Here is a 25619-nt window from a genome sequence, read left to right on the forward strand (position 1 = left end):
TTGTTTGACACCATAAAGAGATTGCTTGTGGTAGTAGACAAGATTGAAGTTACTCTAAACAGACTTTTGAGGTTGTTCCATATAATTTTTTCTTGTAGATTCCCATGCAATAAGGTGGATTTTATTTATTTGATGGACCTCCATTCAATATGAAGTTGCAAGGGATAGGCCAAAGTGGATGGAATTCTTTTTGGCAATGGGGGAAAAGGTTTCAATGCAGCCAATGAATTGAACTTGTTAAAATCCTTTGGTGACAAATTGGGCCTTATATTTGTTAACACTACCATCTGCTGCATATTTAGTCTAGTAAACCCATCTGCATTGTAAAATTTCTTTGTTTTGGAAGTTGGATTAGATCCCAAGTATTGTTCACCATCAAGAAACAAAATTCAAATTTTTTAATTTGTTGCTACATCTCATTCTTGATGGATTGAAGCTTTATATGTTTATGGATATGGAGTTTCTAGAACTTAGATAAAGAGAAGAAGTTCATTGGAACATGTTTGATGTTGATTAGAAGGATCATTGACTAGATCCCCATCTACTTACCTTGTTGAAGAGATGCATCAAGGAAGTTGAGGAGTTGGTGTAGGTTCATGTTCAATAGACTCACTATCCTCCTTTGTAGGAGGATGATCTAGAATAGAAGAAATATGATAAGCAAAGAAGAAGAAGCGAAAGAAGATGACATTTGTGTCAAAGATGGATCTCCTGCTAAAGATGGCATAAATGTTGAATTAGGGAGGCAGGCTGAGAGACCTTCATTAATGTTGACATCTCTTCTAAAAATGGTTTATGTAGTATTTCATACAAGTGTCAGGAAGTTGATGGCCTTTTACATTCTCTGAATAACCAACAAAAATGCGCTTTAGTTTTAGGTTGTAGGACTTTCTTGTCCTCACCAGGAACATGCACCCATGCTTCATTACCAAAGACATGAAGGTAGCTTACATTTGGTTTAATGTTAATCCATGCTTCTTTCAATGCTATATGTTTTAAAGCCTTGGTGAGAGCATGGTTAACTACATAGTTGGCACAATTGATAACTTCTCAAAAACAAGAGGTTAGTTCCGTTGATTTGAGTATGCAATTAGCCATTTCCTTTAAGGTGTGTTTCTTTGTCTTTGCAACACCATTTGGTAGTGGTGTACATGGAGCAATGTATTGCATATGAATGCTTAATGCAGCCAAGTGAGTGTTAAATTTGGCGTCTAGATTTTTAATGGCATTATCTGTTCTCAATTTTTGAAGTTGATCATCAAATTGCTTTTCTACAAGGCCAAAAACATGTCAAAATTATCAATTTGATGTTTTAGGAAGTAAATGCAACTGCATTTGGAGAAGTCATCAATGAAGGTTCAGAAATACTTAAACTTGGAAAAATCAGCGTTGTGAAGGTATTGATGTGTGCCAAAGATTGGTCATATCATCATTATGAGCAAAAAAAAAAGAGGAGATGATGACCTAAATTGTCAAACTAGTACAACCTAGTAATGCCATCAATGATTTCTTGTACTACAACATGCTTATGATCCTTTAATGTGTTAGTTACAATGTGGTGGGCAAAAATACCACAATGATCCTTCCCCAGAGTGAGTGATTTGATAGATACATTGAAGGTTGTAGGATATATTTGGAACGCATAATACATCATTAAAGTGACCATCATCTAGTTGAACTATTCTCGAACATACAACATCTATAGCCCTATCATCATCGACAAATATTTGTTTGGTGTTACACTGGTGGAGAGTAGATGAAGAGCAAAAATATGGCTTTATCATTAGCCATTTTATATGATGCTCTAGAATGGACAAAAAGTTGATGCATTGAAAGAGAAACTAGAGGTACAAAGAGGATGTCCTTTAGAAGAAGTAGAGGGAGAGAGATCCAACTGAATGTTGTTGTTCTTTGTAATTCAGAAATTCCTTGTAGTGCATCTATCATCTTAAAACAATGGGTTTCTATATGATCGTCTCACCCATGAAAGATATTTTTTTTTCCAAACTTTTTGCCTTCTAACTTAGCTCCGTTATCTACATTAGGAGTAGGAGAATGTTGGGAGGTTTGACCCTTGTTTTGTTTGTTGTTACAAGGATGCTGGTTCTTGGAATGCTTGGGTCTTTGCTTTTGTTGTGCCATTAACGCCCTTGTTAAAGGTACTTGTAGAAATGATTACTTGCTTTCAAGTTTGATAGTCACAAAATGTCTCAAAATATGACATTCTATAAGTAGTATCTTGACTAAGAAAAGCCTCTCTAGTAGAGTGAAAAATGGATGCAGAAAAGGAATAACATTTCCTCTTTTAGCAAGAATTGAAAAAATCATTTTATCATCATCTTTCTTAATGATCAAATCTAAATGTAAGAGTTGAATCATCTTAATCTTAGAGAGAGAGTTTTTCAATGCAAGAAAATTTTTTATGGTCCAAAGCAATGAGATGATTTCGAGTTGGTGTTCTTGAATCTGAATGTGTTTACCAAATGCTACTATCTTTACCCAAGCTTCATTTGGAGTATCAATGGAGTCATTTTTGTTGTCCCATTTGTCCTCTTCAATGCATTTAAGGGTAACTTTTGTTTGCATGGTATTAAGTTTAGGTTAACATGTTTTTGCTTAAGACAATTACTTCAAATTCCATATAAGCCCAAATGTTATACCATTTCACTTTTATTAGCACTAAATCATTATCATTGATAGCAACTTAAGAAAGAACATGTACGATCGAATCAGAGGACAAGCCAAGACAAGAGAACACAAGTATATGGCTTAAGCCATGGAAAAACCCCAAGATAGGGAAAACCCTTGATCAAATCTTCTTATTATTAAAAGCAAATGTTCAGCAGAGAGAGAGTACAATAGATCACAGTCAAAATGACTTGCTAAATTGAAAGTCCAACCTTAGACATGAAAGTGGCCCAGCACATTGTCAACAGAAGATACTTACAGTCTGGTTAGGGCTGCATACTATTTGCTGTTGTCTCACTCAACCTACCTCAAACACCTCTATTCCACTGCGGTTAACCCTAACATATAAGAAACTGCCCTTCGCTGGTCCATAGGGCTGATCTGGATCCAAGATAGGCTATTCGACTCCTTGATCTATACAAGTGCAGAACTGTGGCCTTTCCTGAAGCAGCTGATTAGAGGTGTGGTGAGACAGATGGGGAGGATTTCATCCCAAAGACTACATATAAACTCGGCCTCATATATTGTATTTGAATGTGGTCTTGTAATAGCAAATAGACCCATACACATAGCCCAAAAATTCCTTAATTCCTGTGGCTGTCCTTCTTGGAAAATCTCGGCCTTAATGTAGAAGAAATCCCAAAGACAAACCCTCCTTTGACCTTCTACAGGAACTCAGCCGCCCCAGACATCTATCCAAAAGCCCTCCTTATTAAGTTACTTGTGATAGAACATAAATTCAAAAGCCCACTTCTCCTTGTTCAAATTTGAAGATCTTGAGGTCCCTTTTGGCCCTCTCAAAAAGAGGAATTCAATGCTGCAATTATCTTTCCCAAAGGAGATGCCCAAAGTGGAATTTGGCCCTAGTTGCCAATTTTAACACTCCCTCTCAACTAGGGAGAACTCCACCCGCCAATCCATCCATCATCATCGATCAACCTGTCATCTTGACGCCATGAATCATCTTTGAATCTCATCTCATCTCTGCTCTGCTCTAGTGAACACTGATATGAATAATAAAGAAGAATTGATTGAGAGTGAGTCACAAGACCTTGCCACTCTCCACTGAAAAAAGTCAGTCCACATAATCATAGGGTGAACTCCAATCGGACTTGATCCCATGTGATCAAGTTGAAGAAATATCATTCAACCTAGACATAGGGAGTATGTTAGTACACAATGCGTCCATCAGTAGTGCTATGGTCCCAAACCACTTTTCCCAACTCATTGGCCAGATGAGAGGTAATTCCCATGTGTCCCGGACTACATGGGTAGGATGATGCAAGAACACCAACAGGGAAAGAATATATTACATCCTGCTCACAACCACTCATAGGGAAAGGAGAAACCACATCCTACAAACACATATCATAATCTCATCCTACACGCATGCAAAACACAAAGAGTAGGGAAAGGATGAACCACATCCTACACGCATGCAAACTAACAATAGTAGGAAGGATCCTACACGTGGGGAAAGTATGAACCACATCCCACCAACATGTCAACCATCAATTGTAGGGAATGAGCATCCTACATGCGGGGAAAGGATGAACCATGTCCCACCGACATGTCAACAGATGCCTATATGCATCTCTCACTGGGGTACCCACTGGAGAAGGTGAACCACTCATCTTGCTCATATGCCATAGGAGAAGGTGAACCACTCATCCTATGCATATGTCAGCAACAATAGGGGAAGGTGAACCACTCACCCTACACACGTGTCAACAATCATAGGGGATGGTGAACCACTCATCCTACACACATGTCAACCACCATGGGGTATCACAGGAGAAGGTGAACCACTCACTCTGTACACAACACACCACTAGGGGAAGGTGAACCACTCACCCTATGGTCGCTCATAGCTCAATAAGCACCCCAAGCGCCCAGAAGCTCCCAGAGCTCAATCTTCAGCCAAGAATCACTTCATATAGGGAATAGTGCCAAGCTGTTTTCTGAAAATCAAAACTAGATCAATGGGAGCCTCATAGCTTCATTCAGCAGCATGCAGATGTATATATATAGCAGAGATCTTGACAACACTTAGCAATCCTCTGCTTCTTGCTCATCTTGATGAAGAAGGATTGCTTCTTGCACATCTTGATGAAGAAGATATTGGACTGATCTTGCTCCTTCCTACTCAATATAAACGGGTCTTTTCAGGTTGCACAGTGTCCATAAGACAACCTGCTCATCATGAGATTTGTGCACTCAAACATGTCTTAAGACAGGAATGTCCTTTGCTTTACCATATGAAGTGGTATGTGAAATAATGGATTCTCAGAATCTTCTTCTGCAATATACAGTGACGGTGTGTACAAATGGCTCTCTGAAGAGCTTCTTCAATAGAGTGGCTTTATAGTAAGTCATGCATTCAACTTCAATAGTGCTCTCAGAGCAACAGATTCAAGTAATATAGCATCACTCTGCTAACCAAGACAATATCGAAATATTCATGGAGTCTCATATTCTGGCAGTGAATTTCTGAGCAGCTATCAATAAATGAGGCACAAGAAAACTAGGGATCAACGATTTCTCCATTTCATCATGCTGTGAAAGACTTATAACAGACATTATTAGAAGTGTATTTTCAATCATTGCTCCCTCTAAATATGGGAAAGTGACTTTGCCCAAGTCTTAGCTACTTTTCCTGTCCTACTGCTTGGGTCCATGTGCCATAGTCATCTATATAGTTTACCAAGGATTCTATGGCTCCCTCTGAAGCCTTGCTTCAGATAGTTATGCAGACTTCATCAATCTGATCCTCATCTTTAAAAAGAGACTTTGCAATTGAGTCAGAGAATATCAGAAATGTTCTTCTTCAGATCAGAGAGAAGATCATCTTCATGGTCCTATTACAACCAGGCTGAAGAAATCCTTTCAATTATCCAGCTGCTTCATGACGGCTATTAATCCATTGTGCAAAGGTCCAACCATCCTCCTTCAAAGATTCAAGATCAGGGTCCTCTCAGTTTCCTTATTCAATGAGGAGGTTGCTGCAAGGGTCAGGTCCTGGTTCCTTTTAAGATAAGGTACTTTCAACATTGTTCATTTTTCAATCTTCATCATTATTTTCTTTCAAGGGTTCTGAACTGTTAACCTGCATCAGGACATCCTCAAACACTAAGCTCTGTCAATCACTGTTCTGCTTATGTTAATTTTTACTTGCCTCATAAGGGTACTTTACACAGGTCACGGCATGTCATACTACAAGTTCCACTTAAAGATGATCAGAGATTCATGTTTAGAACTGCTTTCAATGCCACCCAGATTTGCTGCTAATGCAGATCAAACACAAAAGAATTGCCATAGTAAGCCTGTTATAAGTTGAGGGTTACCTTCTAAACAAGTGACTAAGGCATTCAGTTCTCGATTGCAAGAGATTTCAGAGTTGTCCTATAGAATTGCTGAATGATCAATGATCACGGGACCAATTAATTTTCTAGAGTATTTCTTGATCTAAAGTATTCTGTTTAGGAGATCTTGCTTATGTCACTGTCATGTTACTTGCTTCAGATCTCATCATTTTATGATCCTTTTAAGCTTGTATTGGGCTGCGAGATAACAAACTCAAGGAGGCTGCAGAGAGTGACAAGGTCACCTTTATACTGTCAATTAGACCACTACTTCTAGATGACTTGAGCATTTCAGTTAGTAAGGCTGCTCAAAAGGCTGACTGCAAGACCATGCTGCAAGCAGACTTCCTTAATGTTCGCCCAACACATCACAAGAACATATGGTGTTGATTTCCTTATGAAGCTGATATTTGTCCTTGGTTGCCTGGAACTTTTGCACACAGTTTAAACTGTGATTTGGAAGAATAGGTTTACTCCACTCAGTTTGGGTTCAATTGCATTGGGAGTACAAATGGTGGCTTTATCATTGCCACTGTCCTTGAGGAGATACACAGTACTATAACAGAGACCTCAAACGCTGGAAAGAACCTTCTGTTTGATTTGTACAAAGCTAGTATTCAAGTCCTTAAAAACAATCTTGACTTCATATTCTCTGAGATAGAGCTCAGAAGTACAGTGCAGAAAGAATAAGAGCACTGCTTCAGATGTGGTACACCCTAGCCATGAGCCTTCTGCCTGTAAAATCGAATCAAACAAGACTTTCAGAGATGCCTCTCTTCAGAATCCAAACCATAGGGCCGAGATGTATAGGTTCAGAGATGTATAGGTTCTTCGACCATTTCATTGTTTATGTTGCTTTTAGTCCACACCTGTTGCTGTTGACATAGTGTGGGGAACAAACTTGTTTTCATATTTATACCATGGAACCACCTGCTCAATCATTTGAGAATCTTCACTGGCTCTATGTATATGCTCAATAGAATCTTTACTGAGGCTTACTATTTCATTATTTTTGCTGATTCAATCTTTTGCAATGTCATATCTCTGAAACATGGGACTGGTTCCAAATTAGGCTGAATGGATGAGAGAGATATTGATGTTTCTGAAACATCAAACATATTGCCCAATTTTCATATCTACTCCCTCACTTATTACTTTAACAACTCTCTTCTTTTAGTCCAAGAAGCACAGAGGACCTTTTTGAAATGGAGGCCAGATTGGTGTCCAGAAATTCAGTCTTCCCTGGTAATTTAATTTTGCAAACAGGCTAGACATTTTGTTGTAGTATCCCAGAGTTGCAGTCATCCTCCTGAAAAATTCTCCTAAATGAATCTTGCTTGGGCTTGACCTCTTATCAACTCCAATACCATGTTAAGTTTAGGTTAACATGGTCTTGCTTAAGACAGTTACTTCAAATTCCATATAAGCCCAAATGTTAGACCATTTCACTTTTATTAGCACTGAATCATTATCATTGATAGCAACTTAAGAAAGAACATGTACAATCGAATCAGAGGACAAGCCAAGACAAGAGAACACAAGTATATGGCTCGAGCCAGGGAAAAACCCCAAGATGGGGAAAACCCTTGATCAAATCTTCTTATTATTAAAATCAAATGTTCAGCAGAGGGAGAGAGTACAATAGATCACAGTCAAAATGGCTTGCTAAATTGAAAATCCAACTTTAGACATGAAAGTGGCTCAGCACATTGTCAACAGAAGATACTCACAGTGTGGTTAGGGCTGCATACTATGTGCTGTTGTCTCACTCAACCAACCTAAAACACCTCCATTCCACTGCGGCTAACACTGGCATATAAGAAACTATTAATCTAGGTTGTCATTGATGTCAATTTGGCATTGACAAATATTCTTGACAGAATTTCTCAATGAGACCTTCACCATCCTTTAGAGCATATTTTTAGCTTTCCAATGAGCTCTTACTTGGCCCGAAACTCCAAATAGTTTGGGAGATATAAATTTTTTAAGTTAAGGATATTATTTTGGACATTGAGCCGACCTATGCTCAAGGACACAAGTCGGCCTCCAAACAGGGACGTGTCTTTTCGTTTTTCGGTGCAAAAAACACTATTGAAGCCTATTGGAGACAGTCCTGAAGACCCATGATGAAGTCCTCATGAGGTGAATTTGAAGAAGTTTTGTTTGGGTAACATGAAGAGCAATGGTGACACCTTCATGTGAAGAACAAGGTTGTCATTGATGACGTGATGTGGAGACTAGGTGAAGGCATTGCTGAAGATTGATAAGGCTCGGTGAAGAAGACATTGGGAGCTGTGAAGTACAATTAAACACATCTTGATGAATTAAAGCAAGGGTTGGAGCCTTGAAAATACAAGGTTGGTGCCTTGGAAGGTAGGGTTGGGACCCTAGAGGATAAGAATCCTCAAGAAACCAGGTCGGAGCCTGAACCAGATAGAGGGTTGGAGTCCTTGATGTTGGTTCCTCAAAATTGACAAGGTTGGTGCCTTGGAAAGTCCAAGTCGGTGATTGGCACATTACAGGTTGGAGCCTGGGGAATTAAAGATCAGTGTCTTCATCTAGGGTTGGAGCCCTACATATATTGTACTTGATTTATTGTAAAGAAGAAATTAATAAAAACATTTATTCTTATTGTTCATTTTGTGTTCTAAATATAAGTGATCTAACTGGTAAAAGTAACAGTTGAAAAGAAACACTGATTCACCCCCCCCTCAGTATTTCCAACATAAATTGCCCTTCGTTGGTCCATAGGGCTGATCTGGATCCAAGATAGGCTATTCGGCTCCCTGATCTATACAAGTGCAGAACTGCAACCTTTCCTGAAGCAGTTGATTAGAGGTGCGGTGACACAGATGGGGAGAATTTCATCCCAAAGACTACATATAAACTCGGCCTCATATATTGTATTTGAATGTGGTCTTGTAATAGCAAATAGACCCATACACATAGCCCAAAAATTCCCTTAATTCATGCGGCTATCCTTGGAAAATCTTGGCCTTAATGCAGGAGAAAACCTAAAGACAAACCCTGCTTTGACCTTCCACAGGAACTCGACTACCTTAGACATCTATCCAAGCAATTTGATGTGTGTCTAATGAGGGAGAAGGTACCTTAATATATACAATTCGGTGGAGGTCTTGGGACGTGACCATTGGGCTTGATGAGCTGACATAACGATGAGGCCGGCCTTATTAAATTACTTGTGAGAGAACATAAATTCAAAAACCCACTTCTGCTTATCCAAATTTGACGATGTTGAGGTCGATTTTGGTCCTCTCGAAAAGGGGAATTCAATGCTGCAATTATCTTTCCCAAAGGAGCTGCCTAAAGTGGAATTTGGCCTTATTTGCCAATTTTAACTCAAGGTGATCTGATAAAGTCACTTATTTCCCAATAAATCCTCCTTTTTGGATTTCCAAGAGAAATAATTGGTACTTGAGAGCTAAGTCACAAGGTTCACCGAACTTGAATCTTGAGGTTCGAAGTTCGACAAACCTTGATAAAATCTCTAGATTCATCTCATGTTTGTCTCAACTTAGCTCTGTTATCTACATTAGGAATAGAAGTTTGGGAGGTTTGACCCTTGTTTTGTTTGTTGTTACAAGGATGTTGGTTCTTGGAATGCTTGGGTCTCTGCTTGTATTGTGCCATTAAGGCCTTGTTGAAGGTACTTATAGAATTGATTACTCCAAGATGCAAAAACTTATCTTGCTTTCAAGTTTGAGAGTCACAAAATGTCTCAAAATATGACATTCTGTAAGTAGTACCTTAACTAAGAAAAACCTCTTTAGTAGAGTGAAAAATGGATGCAAAAAAGGAAGAGCATTTCATTGTTTAGCAAGAATTCAAAAGATCATTTTACCATCTTTCTTAATAGTCAAATCTAAATGTAAGAGTTGAAGCGTCGTAAACTTAGAGAGAGTTTTTCTATGCAAGAAAAGTCTTTATGGCCCAAAGCAATGAGCTGATTTCGAGTTGGTGTTCTTGAATCTGAATGTGTTTACCAAACGCTTCTATCTTTACCCAAGCTTCATTTGGAGCAATGTTACATTTATTGTTATCGACAATTTATTGCCGGGTTCCAAAATTTAAATTATCGGCAATATCGGGGAAAAGATCAGAAAATATCGGGAAACTTGAAAAAATACAAAAATAATCATTTTTTTTCAAATTTTATTCTTTTAAAGCAACATCAACATCAAACAATTAACAAAACACATTGTCACACATATGAAAATAAAATTATAAAACTACAATATAAAATGTATAAGATGTAGATATTACTACTAGATACTGAAGTCTGAAATATGATATTTGTCATATGTCTTGACTTCTCAGTCATAAGTTCTAAGTTCTGACAATATAATAGTTAAAAATTAATACAAAATCACATAAAAATAAAAATAAATGTATCTCATGAGATGATCATCACGAGGCATCTAGGTTCTAGATGCTATAAGTTTATAATGATAATCTGCTAAGCTTGTGGTTCTCTCTTTCTAGTAGTATCACAAATTGAGTTCATTGCAATAAAGACAACGTCTAGGGTAGTTGTAGGGCAAACATGCACATCATGGCTTGGGATTTTGGCAAGGTGGTATTTCAAGCTGTCGATTCCACCAAATATTTCCATTCCATAGAGCTTGCACCTCACTTTGCTCTACTATCATCCTCACACGACTCACCATACTCCCACATTTGGTCCAATGGCTTTGCCATTTGTAGAGCTCCAATTAAATTTTCAAGTTTTGGACCTACTACAAAAAACAAATGTGGAAATCCAAAATAGGATAAGAAGAAGTAGACTCTACATTTATAGTATATAGCATATACTAATCTTGAAAAACAATGAAAAGGAAGGCATTTTTTTTACATACCTGGAAATAATAAATATGGATATGGAATACTGGAGTAAATCTCCACTCAAAAAATGCTGAGCGGATGACAAAGAAAACTATGGATTTTCTCTTGTTTTATTGATGAAAAATAGTCAGAAGACTCACACAACCCTCAAAGCTCAATCTCAACACAAGGAAAAACAAAAATGACCCAAAAAAACCTAAACCACAACTTATATCCTCGTTTTTTAGCAAGGAGATAATTTCCCATCATCTCGTGATAATTTCGAAATTATTGTGAGGATTTCAAAATTATTGTGATAATTTCTCCTGGGCAAATTACTGCGATAAATTCCGGTAGTAATATTGACAAAGTGCATTTCAGCAATAATATCGCGATAATTTCGATATTATCGCGATATGTGCAACATTGATTTGGAGTATCAGTTGAGCCATTTTTGTTGTCCCATTTGTGGTCTTCAATGTATTTATGGGTTAACTTTTGTTTGCAAGATGATTTGATAAAGTCACTTATTTCCCAATAAATCCTCCTTTTTGGATTTCCAAGAGAAATAATTGGTACTTGAGAGCTAAGTCACAAGGTTCACGAAACTTGAACCTTGAGGTTCGAAGTTCGACAAATCTTAATAAAATCTCCAAATTCATCTCATGTTTGGCTCAAGTTTGATTCAAGTTTGCTTCCTTTTGTTTGGTTTGAAAAGGGTCGCTAATGTCGTAACCTACCTACACACATCTAAGGTTGTTCTCAAGCACTACCAATGAGAAATTCATTCACGACATGTTCGGCTTGGGCACCTTTCCCCACTGGTTCGAGGAGAACACCTAATTGTTTCAGTTTGACCACGGACAAGGGTTGTTTTACGTCAAGAGAACGCCTGATTGTATCGATTCGACCATGAGCGAGGTTGTTTTGCATTAGTTAGAGAATGGAAATGTAGGGAAGCTTGCCTACACTCGAATCTATGCCATTGCCATTTACACCTATTCATTATGCGAGAGGAAATAGGTAGTACGCCATGCGTTCTTTCACCTAACCTCGACCTATCTACTGGTCTTGACCATGGATGCCCATGCTTTGTCCACATGGAGGATTCGACTAATTTTGTTGTTAGCCACAATGAGGACTCGACGCAACGAATCGATTTGATAAGCCCGATCATCCAATTGTGGGTATAGGGTAGCTTTATATAGTATAGAATTTTGGTATATACATATAATTTTATGTTATATAGGGTTGAAATTTATTGTATATAAGTTAAGTTATATAAGATAAAATAAATATGTTTAATTTATATAATTAAATAAACACACTTATATGCAAATTTAATTTATTATTTTATGTTATATATATATATATATATTCAAATTTAATGACGAACCTCATTTGAACCCCATTGACAAATTTAAATTTGAATCGAACTAACTCGAACTCAAACCCGAATCATGTGACATAGCTTGAGAGTAGGGTTTCACTTTGATGGGACATCTTATGATTTGTAAGTAAAATGACACAAATAATAGAATGTGAAAGTTCATATAGAAAGTGCTTGAAAATTATGCACTTTCAAAAATAAACACTATTGCCCAAATGCAATGATCATGCCCCTTGGAATTTAAAGAAATGGGGAGTTGTAAAAGTTGTGAAACAAGCAACTAAAAAGGCTAGAATTTTTAGAAAAAAAGCACCCAATGTTCATTGCGTAAAAAATTACTTGATAACAAAAACATAGCAAATTCCAATTTCAGTCATTTTAGACATTGGAAATAAAAAACCAATCAGTGACCTGGCTAATTCAGTAGGTATGCGAGGCAAGTGCACTCAAAATGGACTTTGCATGACAAAGTTATGCCCATTTGAAAATCATTGTCGAAAACCAAAATGCCATGTGACAATATGTAATTGTGTCATGTGGCAAGTTCATTGTAATGCTGACATGAAAAAGGGGTGATCTGACACTATTGATTGAGTGACATGTGGCACTTTTGTTGATGTGGCAATGACATGGTAGTGGTGATGTGGTAGGTAAAGGTAGGCCCACATGGTGATGAGTGTGTCATTAGGTGGCAACACATGGAAGGCCCATGTGTTCGTCTCCCTTCGCGATCCATTGTGGTGGCACTCTTTGATCAGTTGGTGGTTTGTCTTGGTCCACATGCTAAGAGGTGGTTGCAAAGGTGTTTAAAAATCTGTCTCATCTTCAAATAATAGTCTTTGCATGTGAAAGGTTACGTGGGAAGAGCCAATGTGAAAAGGTGATTTGAAAGGTGAGTCGATGATTATCAAGGTGAAAGGATTGATAAAGGTTGTTAGTCCAAGGTGGGGGTTGCAAAGGAAACCAACCTCGTGTGAGGTGAAAATTGCTCTCAAGAGATAGAGCACCAATGAAGGGAGCTTGCAATCAATGTGAAAAGGCGATTGGAAAGGTGAGATGATTGTTATCAAGATGAATGGCTCGATAAAAGTTGTTACCTCAAGGTGGGGTCACCAAGGTAACTAACCTTGTGCAAGGTGGAAAAGGCTCACAATGGAGGGCGCACCAAGGAAGGGAGCTTGCAATCACATTAGAAACAATTGGAATGAAGGGAAGCAATTACAAAAAGAATGATAGGTGCATATAATGATTAAGATCATAGAAGAAAAGGAGAGGGCACAAAGGCAAAATTTGAGTGATAATACTTGCAGAGCAGTGGCTTGGCCCTCAATGTTGAGAGGTTGCTTACAGGGCAAGACAAAACCTAGGATCTTGCACACAAAGTGTTGAGAAATCAATGCTTATAGGAATTAAGGTTTGATTCCCATTTCTTGATAATTACTTGTGAATTATGTTGGCTTCTTTTACTTCTTAATTAGTTTATCTTTCATCAAGCAATTACCAAATTATATGTATATGAAGATCACAAGAACAAGAGACACAAGATGTAGGCGCTCAGCCAGGGAAAAACCCCTATAAGGGAAAAACCCAGTCACAAACTCTTCCTTCAGTTGATTCAAATCAAGTTGAGACACTTTCCAAACTTCTTAGAGCTAGACAAAGACCTCCTCCAACCACCAAGTCAGCGGTTCCTCTTAGTAGATATCCTTTGCTCAACCTTCCAAGTGTCATCTCCTCAAAGTGCAACTTCAAATCAAAATTTCAGTCCATAGCTCCAGATTTTCGCCCCCCAGCGTCAGAACTTCGGCCCCGCAATAGAAACAAAATTTTGGCCCCAATTTTAACCCAAAATCTTCGCATGTGTGAGAGAAAGGTAGCCCAAAAACTCGTTTTTTCTTCTTCCAACTTCTCTCCTCCTCCTTCTGCAACTTCACACTCTTTTTCTGCTATTGCTTCTTAGAGATTGAACTTGAGATGATGCTCTCTAAATGAAGTCGAGTTGCTCAATATATAGGCTTATTGTGAGGTCGAATTGGCCTAACTCAGGCCGACTTGATGAGGGTAGGGTTGACTTGGTGTGGAGGTGACAAATTACTGTTTTGACTCAAAAATAAATCTTTTTACATGGAACAAAAGCCCAAGAAGGGTCTAATAAATATGACATTGACTTTAATGACTCATGACAAACCCTAGAAGTCTTCAAAGGAGACCTTGACCTATAAAAACATTGACCCAAGCATGAAACCCATGCTTTAATAAGTCAATTACATTAATAATAAAATTTCTTTTGATAAGTACAATTATGAAGACCGATACTAGATACATTCTTCAACACTCGAGGTATTCATAATTACACATATATACAAGTACATGGAAGATTTCAAAATGATATGAACTACGAAGAGTTCTAGCACACTCAGTGCTGCAGACTACATACCTAACCAAGGTAATCTATTTGGGTGGGACTAAGATGGACTCAAGCTTTCAGCTGCTCTAGGTACCATAAGGCTTGCTAACCATCAACCCAGGGATCTAGGTGCATATCTAAGGTTAGAGCTCCATGACCAACACCACCCTCCCTCTTCGAGATCTAGACATCAACACATAGGCCGACCATATGTTCTCCCAAAGATGCTTCATCTCTCCTAATAAACTAAATAAGATATATCCATTTGTCCAAGCATGCTTCCAAAGTGTTCAACCTTCTTATGGAGAGATTTTTCTTTTACAAACACAACCCCAATCAATAATAAACTTTTAAATATATATACAAGTAAACACAAACTTTCAGGGTCCTCAATCATCCCGATGCCACTTATATCAAGTTATTCATATCCAACTAGTCAAAGGTTTTTCTTTTTTCATTTCTTAAACGACACCAAGACATCCCCACTACATTCTAAATCCATTTGTAGTGCTTTTATTCGTTCTCTGATTTCATTCTTTCTTCAAGGTATTCATTATGATTGTCATAATATGCCCTCCCTCTCAACTGGGGAAGTGTACTCTTTCTTCTAACCATGCTCCCTCTCAACTTAGGTAGATCAACCACTTCCTTTTTCTATAACATCGGAGAGCCTTCCATGGCTCCAATCCTTCTTACAGCATCAAAGTCATCTTGATCATCATAACTTCCTTTATCATGCTTACCAATATTATCAAGTCATCTTTACTTATGAACATCTTCAACATCTTGAAGATTATGTACCTGCAAAACTTTAATAGCAAGTACAATAAAAAAAATATACAAAAGTATGAAGTCAACTGTCATTACAATGGAAACATCAAATCATTCATGCTTTTAGACATTAAATACCTAAACCTAGTTAGGTTCAGAATCAACAAAGGACATATCTTTTATATTCTAGACTTCAACTTCTTGCTAGGATTTTGTCATAAACCCTAGACTTCATCTTTGAGACACAAAGCCTTAGATATCAATAATTCAATAACAATCCAATCATAGTGCTTAACATCTAAGGTTTCAACAATATACCTTTTAAAATTGAATGTTAGACTTTACTAGGGTTTGTTGCAAACCCTAGATTTTATAATCAAAACTAAATCATATTGAAAAAATTATCATATCTTAGAATACTAATCTTATACTAGAGTTTTATAAACCCTAGATTTTTTACACATTAAAACATGAGTATCAACAATTAGGTTAGCATACTCGCATATATAGGATTTCATGCACTAGCATCTCATATCAATATTCATACATACTAGGTAAACCCAGGACATAAACATCAATACATCAAAGTTAGACAACGCTTTTCTCCAGGGTAGGGTTGCGATCGGATGAATATACACCTAGGGTTTTATTCCTAGGATCTTACTATAAACATTATAAGGATTTTCTCATAAACCCTAAATCTAAATATCTAGGATTTCAATATATAACTTAGGCATTAACAACAAACCCTAAAGAACTAGGTTTTTCATCATAACAATATCTAAACCTAAACATCAAAAGAATAGGATTTCTGGATTTCATCAACAACCCTAAGTAGACTAGGGTTTCATAATCAATATTGACATATCCTTAGCAACAAGAGGCTAGGGTTTATACTATATAGTGAACCCTAAAGGTCAGGGTTACACAAAAATGAACAAAATGATAGTATGAGGAGAGTAGACTTAATCTAATGATTAATAACCCTAAGACGAATCTTTAAGATTCAAAACGCTAGACATAACGCGTCAGTAATGTAAAACAAATTAAAAGAGAATGAATGTACCTTTTCTATAAAGAGAACCTTGTAACAGAACTTGTAATTCGTGACATATATTGAGTTGTTCTTTAACAAACCTTGTAGTACATTAATTCTTGAAGGGCTTTCTTTGCAACAACACTGCTTTCATGATTCAAGTCTTTCCTTTGAAGTCTCCTTCACAACCTTTGTGTATTCTGCAACCTTTCCTACCGAGGAAAATATAAAGAAAAAGTCGTTAGTATATAATACAAACAAATCTCAATATGAGGAGGAAACCAAACATAAAAAGAGAAAACAAGGAACAAGATACTTATCTTTTGGTAGATCTTGATCAAGTATCATAGTCCTTATGCATTCTTTAATGGTTCTATTCTTCCTTTCTGCAACTCCATTTTGCTCGGGGTTGTAGGGAACAATGAGCTCCCTCTTAATACTTGTTTCTTTATAATATGCAATCGGCTCCTTTGAAGTGTATTCTTATCCATTGTCGGATCTCAAAGTCTTTTATCTTTTTTTTTTCTTCGGATAAGGTCTCAACATTAGATCTAAATTCCTTGAACTTTTCAAATACTTCGTCCTTTGTCTTGAGAAGGTAGAGCCATGTCTTTCTAGAGTAGTCATCAATGAAGGTCACATAATAGAGATGGCCTCCAAGAGATTTGTTAGACATTGGCCCACACACATTAGAATGAATGAGGTCTAATATTTCCTTAGACCTTGTATCACTTCTAGTAAAAGGTTTCCTTGTATTCTTTCCCAAAGCACATCCCTTGCATACTCCTTCATGATCTCCCTTAATGTTGTGGATGCTCTTTACCATTTGACTAAGAGAGTATATCTTGTAATGAATATGCCCATATCTTCTATGCCAAAGTTCAATAGGGCTTGAGGAGATGGAGTTATAACTCTATATAACCTTCCTTCATGAACTCCAATAATATTTGCTTGTTCAATACTTGACTCTTTACCCCAAACCAAAACTTTTCCATCTACAAATGCAACCCTATCTCCTTTATCTTCTAAACAAGAAATTGAAAGTAAATTCTTTTTCAAACCTGGGACATAGAGTATGTTGTTGAGATGTAGCTTTGCTCCATTTTCCAGCTTCAATGATGTAGATTCAAGGCCCTTGACTGCATAACTGTTGTTGTCTCCTAGATCCACTACACGTGATGAAGGTTCCCTTGATAGAGTATGAAGTTGTCGATTTTTCTCTCGTCATATGTCTTGATGCTCCACTGCCAATGATCCATGCGTTGTCATCATCAAGAGTACCTGTAAGTGCAGCCAAGAATCCTTCACTCTTGACTTTCCTAGATAGATTGTAGATGATCCTTCCAATCCAGCTTCCTGCAGTTCTTATGATATTGAATCCCATCTTCAAGTAACTTGCCATAGAGGGAGTAACCTTTTCTTCTAAGCCAACAAAGTGATCTTCAACCTTCTTCGACCTTAGCTCTGATACCATGTTGAGAAATCAATGCTTATAGGAATTATGGTTTGATTCCTCTTTCTTGATAATTACATGTGAATTATGTTGGCTTCTTTTACTTCTTAATTACTTTATCCTTCATCAAGCAATTTCCAAATTATATGTCTATGAAGATCACAAGAACAAGAGACACAAGATGTAGGCGCTCAGCCATGGAAAAACCCCTATAAAGGGAAAACCCATTCATAAACTCTTCCTTCGGTAGATTCAAATCAAGATGAGACACTTTCTGAACTTCTTAGAGCTAGACAAAGACCTCCTCCAACCACCGAGTCAGCCCTTCCTCCTAGTAGATATCCTTTGTTCAACCTTCCAAGTGTCAGCTCGTCAAAGTGCAAGTTCAAATCATAATTTTGGTCCCCAGCTTCAGATTTTCGGCCCCCAGCTTCAGAACTTCGGCCCTGCAACAGAAACAGAATTTTGGCCCCAGCTTTAGCCCAAAATCTTCACACGTGTGAGAGAAAGGTAGCCCAAAAACTCGTTTTTCCTTCTTCCAACTTCTCTCCTCCTTCTGCAACTTCACACTCTTTTTCTGCTACTGCTTCTTAGAGATTGAACTTGAGATGATGCTTTCCAAATGAAGTCGAGTTGCTCAATATATAGGCTTCTTCTGATGTTGAATTGTCCTAGCTCAGGCTAAGTTGATGACGGCAGGGCCGACTTGGTGTGGAGGTGACAAATGACCATTTTGACTAAAAAATAAATCTTTTTACATGGAACAAAAGCCCAAGAAGGGTCTAATAAATATGACGATGACTTTAATGACTCATGACAAACCCTAGAAGTCTTCAAAGGAGACTTTGACCTATAAAACCATTGACCCAAGCATGAAACCCATGCTTTAATAAGTCAATTACATTAATAATAAAATTTCTTTTGATAAGTACAATTATGAAGACCAATACTAGATACATTCTTCAACGCAAAGGCCACACAAAAAAACAAACCCTGCACGGAAAACTCAATTTTGGCCTAAAAACTAAATAAAAGCCCAAATTGTTAGCATTCTATTGGCAAAAATAATGTAGTGAGACCAACCGCAAACATTGGAAGTATTTCTAATTCGTTGAGTTTGCTGGAAGTGCAGAGCAAAGAGCATACATAGATCAACATCAGAAAAAATAAAAAATTGCTGAAAATGATAAATAAATCAGAGTTGAAGCAAGAATATATTGAAATAAAACTCTTTATAAACAAAGTATTTTATCATCTTTATGACTGAACGGGAGAAATTACCATATATTTAGCAAACATATGCCTTTTTGGACAAAATGAATGCCATTCTAGTTGGAAATGATGTTCCAGGCAGAATGGAATGGTGTACATGGCCAGGAAATGCTTAGAAGTTTTAGAAACAGAGCTGCACTTTGTATGCAAGACAAATACTAGGCATGATCGTGCACAAACGAAATTAGATTTTGATCTGCTTAATACTCTTTCCATAGTTGTTGCAGGTTGCCAATATCTCAATCAAAACAAGGGTGAAGCTTGATATGCGCTCTAATACCATGTTTGTAAATAGGATATATTAACACAGGTTGAGCACTAGAGATGATCATTTGTACATGGATCAAAGATTATGACAGCAATGTTTCTGTTATCAATTCAGTCATTAAAAATTATCCTCAATGCTCTTTAAATAGAAATCATGAACCTATCAGATGTTAAGTCATGGTTATCAAGTGTTGTTAATATCGGGGAGATGTTTAACTGTCAGTTCACTCTTGTGTAAGACATGATTGTGACCATTGGTTTAGTAAAGTGTGAAGTACACTAATGAAACACACTAAAAGCATATTTTAACCTAAAACACTAGCTCCCATTGTTGAAATATCCTCACAGGACAAGTTTATGTCCATTACATATATTCTGATATGTAATTTTTCCCAAGGAAGATATTGCAGGGAAAGCAAGGGATGCTTCCCCACATTCATGGATGGCATCCCTTGTAAACTTATCAGGTTTAAACTGGGTACCTGTTGGCATAGAGTTAGCCAAATGTCTAACAACATTGGTGACAACTAATTGAGTTAACCCCTTCGAATTTATGGATTCAAATATATAGGAGAAGATAAATACCATATATTCTGATATTAGTAGAGGGTAGCATATGAAATGAATACATTATGTTTAACATACAAACAAAACCATTGTGCTGATAGTGGCAAAGCTAATAATTAGCATTTTATACTTTCCTCTTTAAGCCAAGAGAGGAATTTTCCATTTTGTTTACATTTAAGTTTTAATTCTCTTTACATGTGATTTTTTCTTCTACGTAATCCAAGTTTGCTGTTACAGCATGACTGTTTGATGCTATTTTCTTCTCTTGCACAAGTATTTCTATTGGCTATGACGCACAAAGGGTTAGGGTATTTTCTTCCTTTCAAATCCTTCTTTACTGACTCAGGGAAGTTTTTCCTTATCCTATGACCAGTTTCACTTTTCAGCTTATGACTTAAGCAATTTTACATGATAGAACGACATGCAAAATATTTCCAGGTAAATGTGTGGCAGCAGTAATTGGTAGGCAAAACAGTACAATCATGTTTGACTGCATTATTTATTTGGTAGCAGAAGTTTTCTCTGAAAGCTTTCCCATGAATTTGTACATTTAAGGCAATGTCTTGGATATTTGTTTCCCTGATCGACATTGACCCGTAGTTGCTTACTAACCTCTATAGCTGTTTCTTGTCAAAGCTATATGAGTTCATAGACTGAGAAAGTTTGTCCAACTGAATGTCATTTGAATGCTAAACAATTAATATTTTATTGGTTTGCTACCTAATGATAGGCAAGAATTGGATTATATCAATATGGCATCATGATGTCAGGATGCTTTTACCATTGTGGCAAAGAAGGAAATTAAAGGACAGAAAAGTCAAATTATGCTTCAGTAGGTCAATATGCCTTTAATATCTTGACAGTATTCCAACAAATTTCACCCTAAAGAATGGCAAGGTCATATTCAACATGCTGCAAGCAGCAAAGGTTTGTCCTTTTAAAGATTCACTTATTCATGTCCAAGTATTTGCTTGCAAAGAAGATAGCCACTAATGTTATTGTAATCTTCTTAAAGCAAATACATAGTGAAATGTTAAGTACAAGAATAAAAAAGCTCCAAACAGGCTGGTCAAAAGGACCTTAGTTTCTTCAGTTGATCATTATGTGGAAATTGCAATTCCACAGGGGCAGGTCAATTTTTTTGATGATTAATCTTCCAAGTTGGACAGAAGGTCTACACCTTCATGATTGATACTGTAATTCAAAAGAATTTTATCATTGAACAAGTTGTAGAAGCATTGTTCCAAGTTGGACAGAAGGTCTACACCTTCATGATTGATACTGTAATTCAAAAGAATGTTATCATTGAAAAAGTTGTAGAAGCATTGTGATTACCCACCCTATCAAACTTATCGTTATATGATTTCGAGTGGATCAGGGATGGTACAAAGCCTTTTATTGAAAAAATTCAAGACAAAATTTGTTAGTAGCGTGTATGTTGATGTAGTTGAGTGTGATGTTGCTACACTAGATTTAGTTGATTTGATCAGGCAAAGCATCTATCTTCTTTGCACATTTTGGTTGTTGGTCAAACACATGATCAAGTTCAAGATGATGACATGTCTATTTTTCTTTTGGAAAAAAACATCTTATATTTCAGATTTCATGCTTTTATGGTTATTAAAGTTAATATCTCTAACTTTTGGGCAAAAGACCACATATCCAGTTTTTTGTGTCAACCTGTCTCATCATGAAGAAAAAGATGCCTGAAGAGGAAGCTCCAATTGCTCTTTTAATTTGTAGTATTTTTTTTCAACGAAACGGTTATGGGACTACCCAGAAGAACTTGTTTATACCACTATTTTCACAATTTTCACCAAGTAGAGCATGTCTCCAGAGATTTGAATCCACCACGGCTAGAAACACAATATGTGCCTCTACCGCTTGAGCTCAACTCCTTCAACCAATTTAAATTAATTATTAGTTTAATGGAGTTGGCTTCATTTTTTATTTATAAGGACGAGTTATATTTTAAAAGAAAGAAGACAACAAAAAGTGGCAAAACAAAAGAAGTAAACATGAAAGAAACAAAGAAATCCAAGCAACAAAAAATAATAAAGAAGATAGTGAAAGATTTATTAATATATACAAGGAATGAAATTAGAATAAAGTTAAAATGTGGGGCAGTCAAAAATCGAAGGCAAATAAAGGGTTTACAAGTTAAGAGGAAAGGCAATTAAAAGGCCAAAGAAAGGGGTGACCAATAGTGAGAAATGAGAAAAAAAAAGTAAAGTATCATTGTAGTAAAACAAACTAAATTTTCTATTACAATAAAATAAAATAAAATTGGAAAATAAAAATGAGCTTTTAACTAATATTTTTGTATTTTAACACTTTTTTTTTTGGTATCCCAGAGGAACCCAGCAGCCCGCCTGAGACATAACTACTAGTAAACCTCCGGAGGTCTACAGGCTGCTCTCCTCTCCATAAACCAGGTCGCAAACAGGGGGGCTTGAATCTTGGATCTCTCAGTTTTCACAGATTTCACATTAGTTTGATCACTAATTGAGCTGCCCCCTGGGACAACACTTATTCAATACTAGTAATAATAATAATAAATCATTATTATTGTTATTATTATTTAATTGCTGCATTTGGTTTTTTTATAAGCTGATAATTATTTTTCATTTAAATATATTTATATATTTATGTCATGTTGTTTCTCTGGTTCCAAAATTTTTGAAGGTATCGTTTCTGTAATAGCTGTTTGGAAACTGAAACTTTTTCCAAGTTTCTGGTAACTTTGTTTCTAATTTTATTTGAATGACAAGGGCTCTAAAACAATGCTACTAAAATTGAATGGTATGTTGCAGAGTCGACAAATAGGGAATATTAATCTAATAGGATTAGATGATTAATAAACTAAAATAAGAAAAAAAACAATAGAAGAATTTAATGCAATGTGTGTTGAACTATCTTAGAATAACGTCAATTTTAAAAATATTGTTGAAGTTATTTACTATGGTCGATATCAGTAATGCATATGCATGTGTGTAAGATATATTTATATCTTACTGAAAGAATTGAGTGGTTCATGCTATATTAATATTTGAAGAAGTCTTGCTTAAAAATACCATGCGCACCTCATGTTAATAAATTTTTTTAGGTAGTTTTATTTTCTTTTTGCCCTACGTTAATTAATCTGTTACTTGTGATCATCCGTAGTGATCATATTTTGGCCTTGCTTGCAATATTTGTTTCTTGGTTAATTTCCTTTTAGTAATTCTCATTGTGTATTTTGCTTTCTTTTATTGCATTTCAAAGTTTTGGATGAAATAATGTGCATTCTTCTGTCTGCAGGTGTACATATGCCAGAAGTTGTCTCTCGCTAATGAAATGTACTTTGCCATTACCCTTGACCGTGTGTCTGCTGGTCCTGTAAGTCTCTGATTTTGTCATTGAAATTATGTGATGTGCCTTGGACTTGCAATTTCAGTGTTAAGTGCAATTCTCTGCTTAAGCATTATGTAATTTTACGTATTACTGTCTTGCAATTGAGAATATACCTAAAGTATTAGGACCTTCAAGTTTAGTTGTTACAACCGTTCTTTATTTCTAGAGGTTGATGCTGTCATAGGCATATTTCCAGGGTTTTCTGGCAAGCTTGCTTTTGACCTCTGTTTTGAGGCTGTTACCTTGATGCATGTTTGCACCTAGAATATCTGCAATCTATTGACGTGTAGGGTATTGGCATTGGCTTTACAGCTGATATATTTGGGCCATCTCAGATGTCCTCATAGGGGAAGGTATGAAAGGGTGTATTGCATAGCATGGCATGTTTGTGTTGGTTTTCAAGCATGAACAATTGTGCACAATCTAAGAAACCAATGGGATCTCGAATTCATATGAGATGGAAGAAATGGATGCAAAAACAAACATTAATTGCTTGTGTTGTTTAATTTGATTAAATAGGATTACCAAACTGAAATTCCTGAGAGCTGTGGAGTTTTAATGCACAAATGCACATGAAAGATATAGAAATGAAGAGAAAATAAAATAAGGGATACATTTCATTAATGGTGCTGCTGTGCATACATCTCTCTCACCATGTATCATCTCACACACTACATCTTTATATAATCTAAACCCTAACCACATCTAAAATTACATCGGTCACAAGTAACCTTACAATTATACGGTCATGTCCTTGGAACCCTGTTGACAATTTAGGATCTTTATCATGTAATTGTATTTTATCTTTTGTTGTCTATCCTGGTTGTTGGCTAACATTTGTTCATTGTTTCCCAGTGCTCTCACAGTCTTAGTTTCTGAGGTTGCTGCTTGTTAGTTGTTTGTTGTCCCACGTCTAACCCAATAATATTCAATCCTTAGGTATAACATCAACAAAGGCCATCCTTCCAATTCACCATCTCTCTCTCAATCTATCCTTGAATCATTCACCTTGATCAGTGATCTGACATACAGAACATCATTCACAACTTTATGGATGTTTCTTCTAAGCAGCTTAGACTCAATTGAATAGCTGTCTTTTTATTGTGTGTTTTTGATCTATAGTCTTGCCGTTGTATGCAGCTCCGTGCTCCTTCCTTATCTTCACCGCTGTAGCGTTATATAAATAAATCAAACATAGGCATAGATATTATCATTGTTGAAAATATCGGTATCAGCAAAATATCGGCGAGGGTCCAGAAAACATCTTATCGGCGATATCGGCGAAAATATTGGCAAAATATCGACAAATATCAGCAAGCATAAAAAATGCATAATATATTCATTTTTTTCAGATTTTTAAACATATAAAGCAAAAACAACATGAAATAAACACATTGGCACATAAATATGAAGAAAGCACTGATATATATGATGTCAAATAGAAATGATACATCAAAGGTGATACCAAATCCTGCTGATCCTTGATAATTGTCTATTCAAGGACTCAAATGTGGAGAACCAATACAAAATAACATCACATATATAAAAGTATCTCATCATCATGAGTTATATGTAGCAAAACAAATAAAATTAGCAGCTACCTATCTGAAATCATTGCCCTCTCCCCCTTTTATGGGAAAACATGATGGGCTGTTTGCCAGGCCTGCCCCTAGTAGTAGAAGTCCCTGGCCCTGCCTCTGCCTCTGCACCTAATGCCAAATAATGAGTGCTAGGTATGGAGCTGTGCTCTCCTATATGTATAGCAGATGGTGTTGATGCTGATGCTCCCACAGTGTCCTACTCCTCCGAGTGCTGCTCCTCCTCTGAGTATTGCTCCTCTTGCTGCCCCTGTTCTAATGGATCATCTGGTTCTAACCATGAAGGTGACTCCTCCAAGATGGGCTCCTCAGACTCCACCCTCCACTGAGACAATACATCAATATTGTCTAAGGAAATGGCATCTGGATCCATTGGTGCTTCTATTTGCCTCACTCGAAGTCGAATGTTGTAAGCATATACACTAAATCATTGAGGTGTGCGAACTCCAACCTGTAAGAATGTCAAAAAACTAATGAGTCTTGACTCTTGACTCTTGACAGTTGAAGGTCATAAATTAAAAATTAAAAATTACAATAAGTGTAATTGCTCAACTAAAGGTTGGAGCTGCTAGG

General features: G+C 36.7%; 1 protein-coding gene across 3 annotated transcripts in view; it reads left to right on the forward strand.

Moving 5' to 3' along the window:
- The window catches only part of LOC149251726 (ATP citrate lyase (ACL) family protein), a 330905-nt gene that overhangs the window by 150969 nt on the left and 154317 nt on the right, over positions 1–25619 (forward strand). For 2 of the 3 annotated variants that reach the window (XM_089459549.1, XM_089459548.1), the window contains exon 5: positions 23356–23433. The exons of the other annotated variant lie outside the window; for it this stretch is intronic. In XM_089459549.1, the coding sequence (XP_089315675.1) occupies positions 23356–23433 (78 nt within the window). The remainder of the gene's footprint in view (positions 1–23355; positions 23434–25619) is intronic. 3 annotated transcript variants of the gene reach the window in all.

This window comes from Pinus tabuliformis, chromosome 7, assembly GCF_031772625.1.
Source record: "Pinus tabuliformis cultivar Carrire ecotype Pingquan chromosome 7, CPIR1, whole genome shotgun sequence".
Taxonomy (NCBI): Eukaryota; Viridiplantae; Streptophyta; class Pinopsida; order Pinales; family Pinaceae; genus Pinus; species Pinus tabuliformis.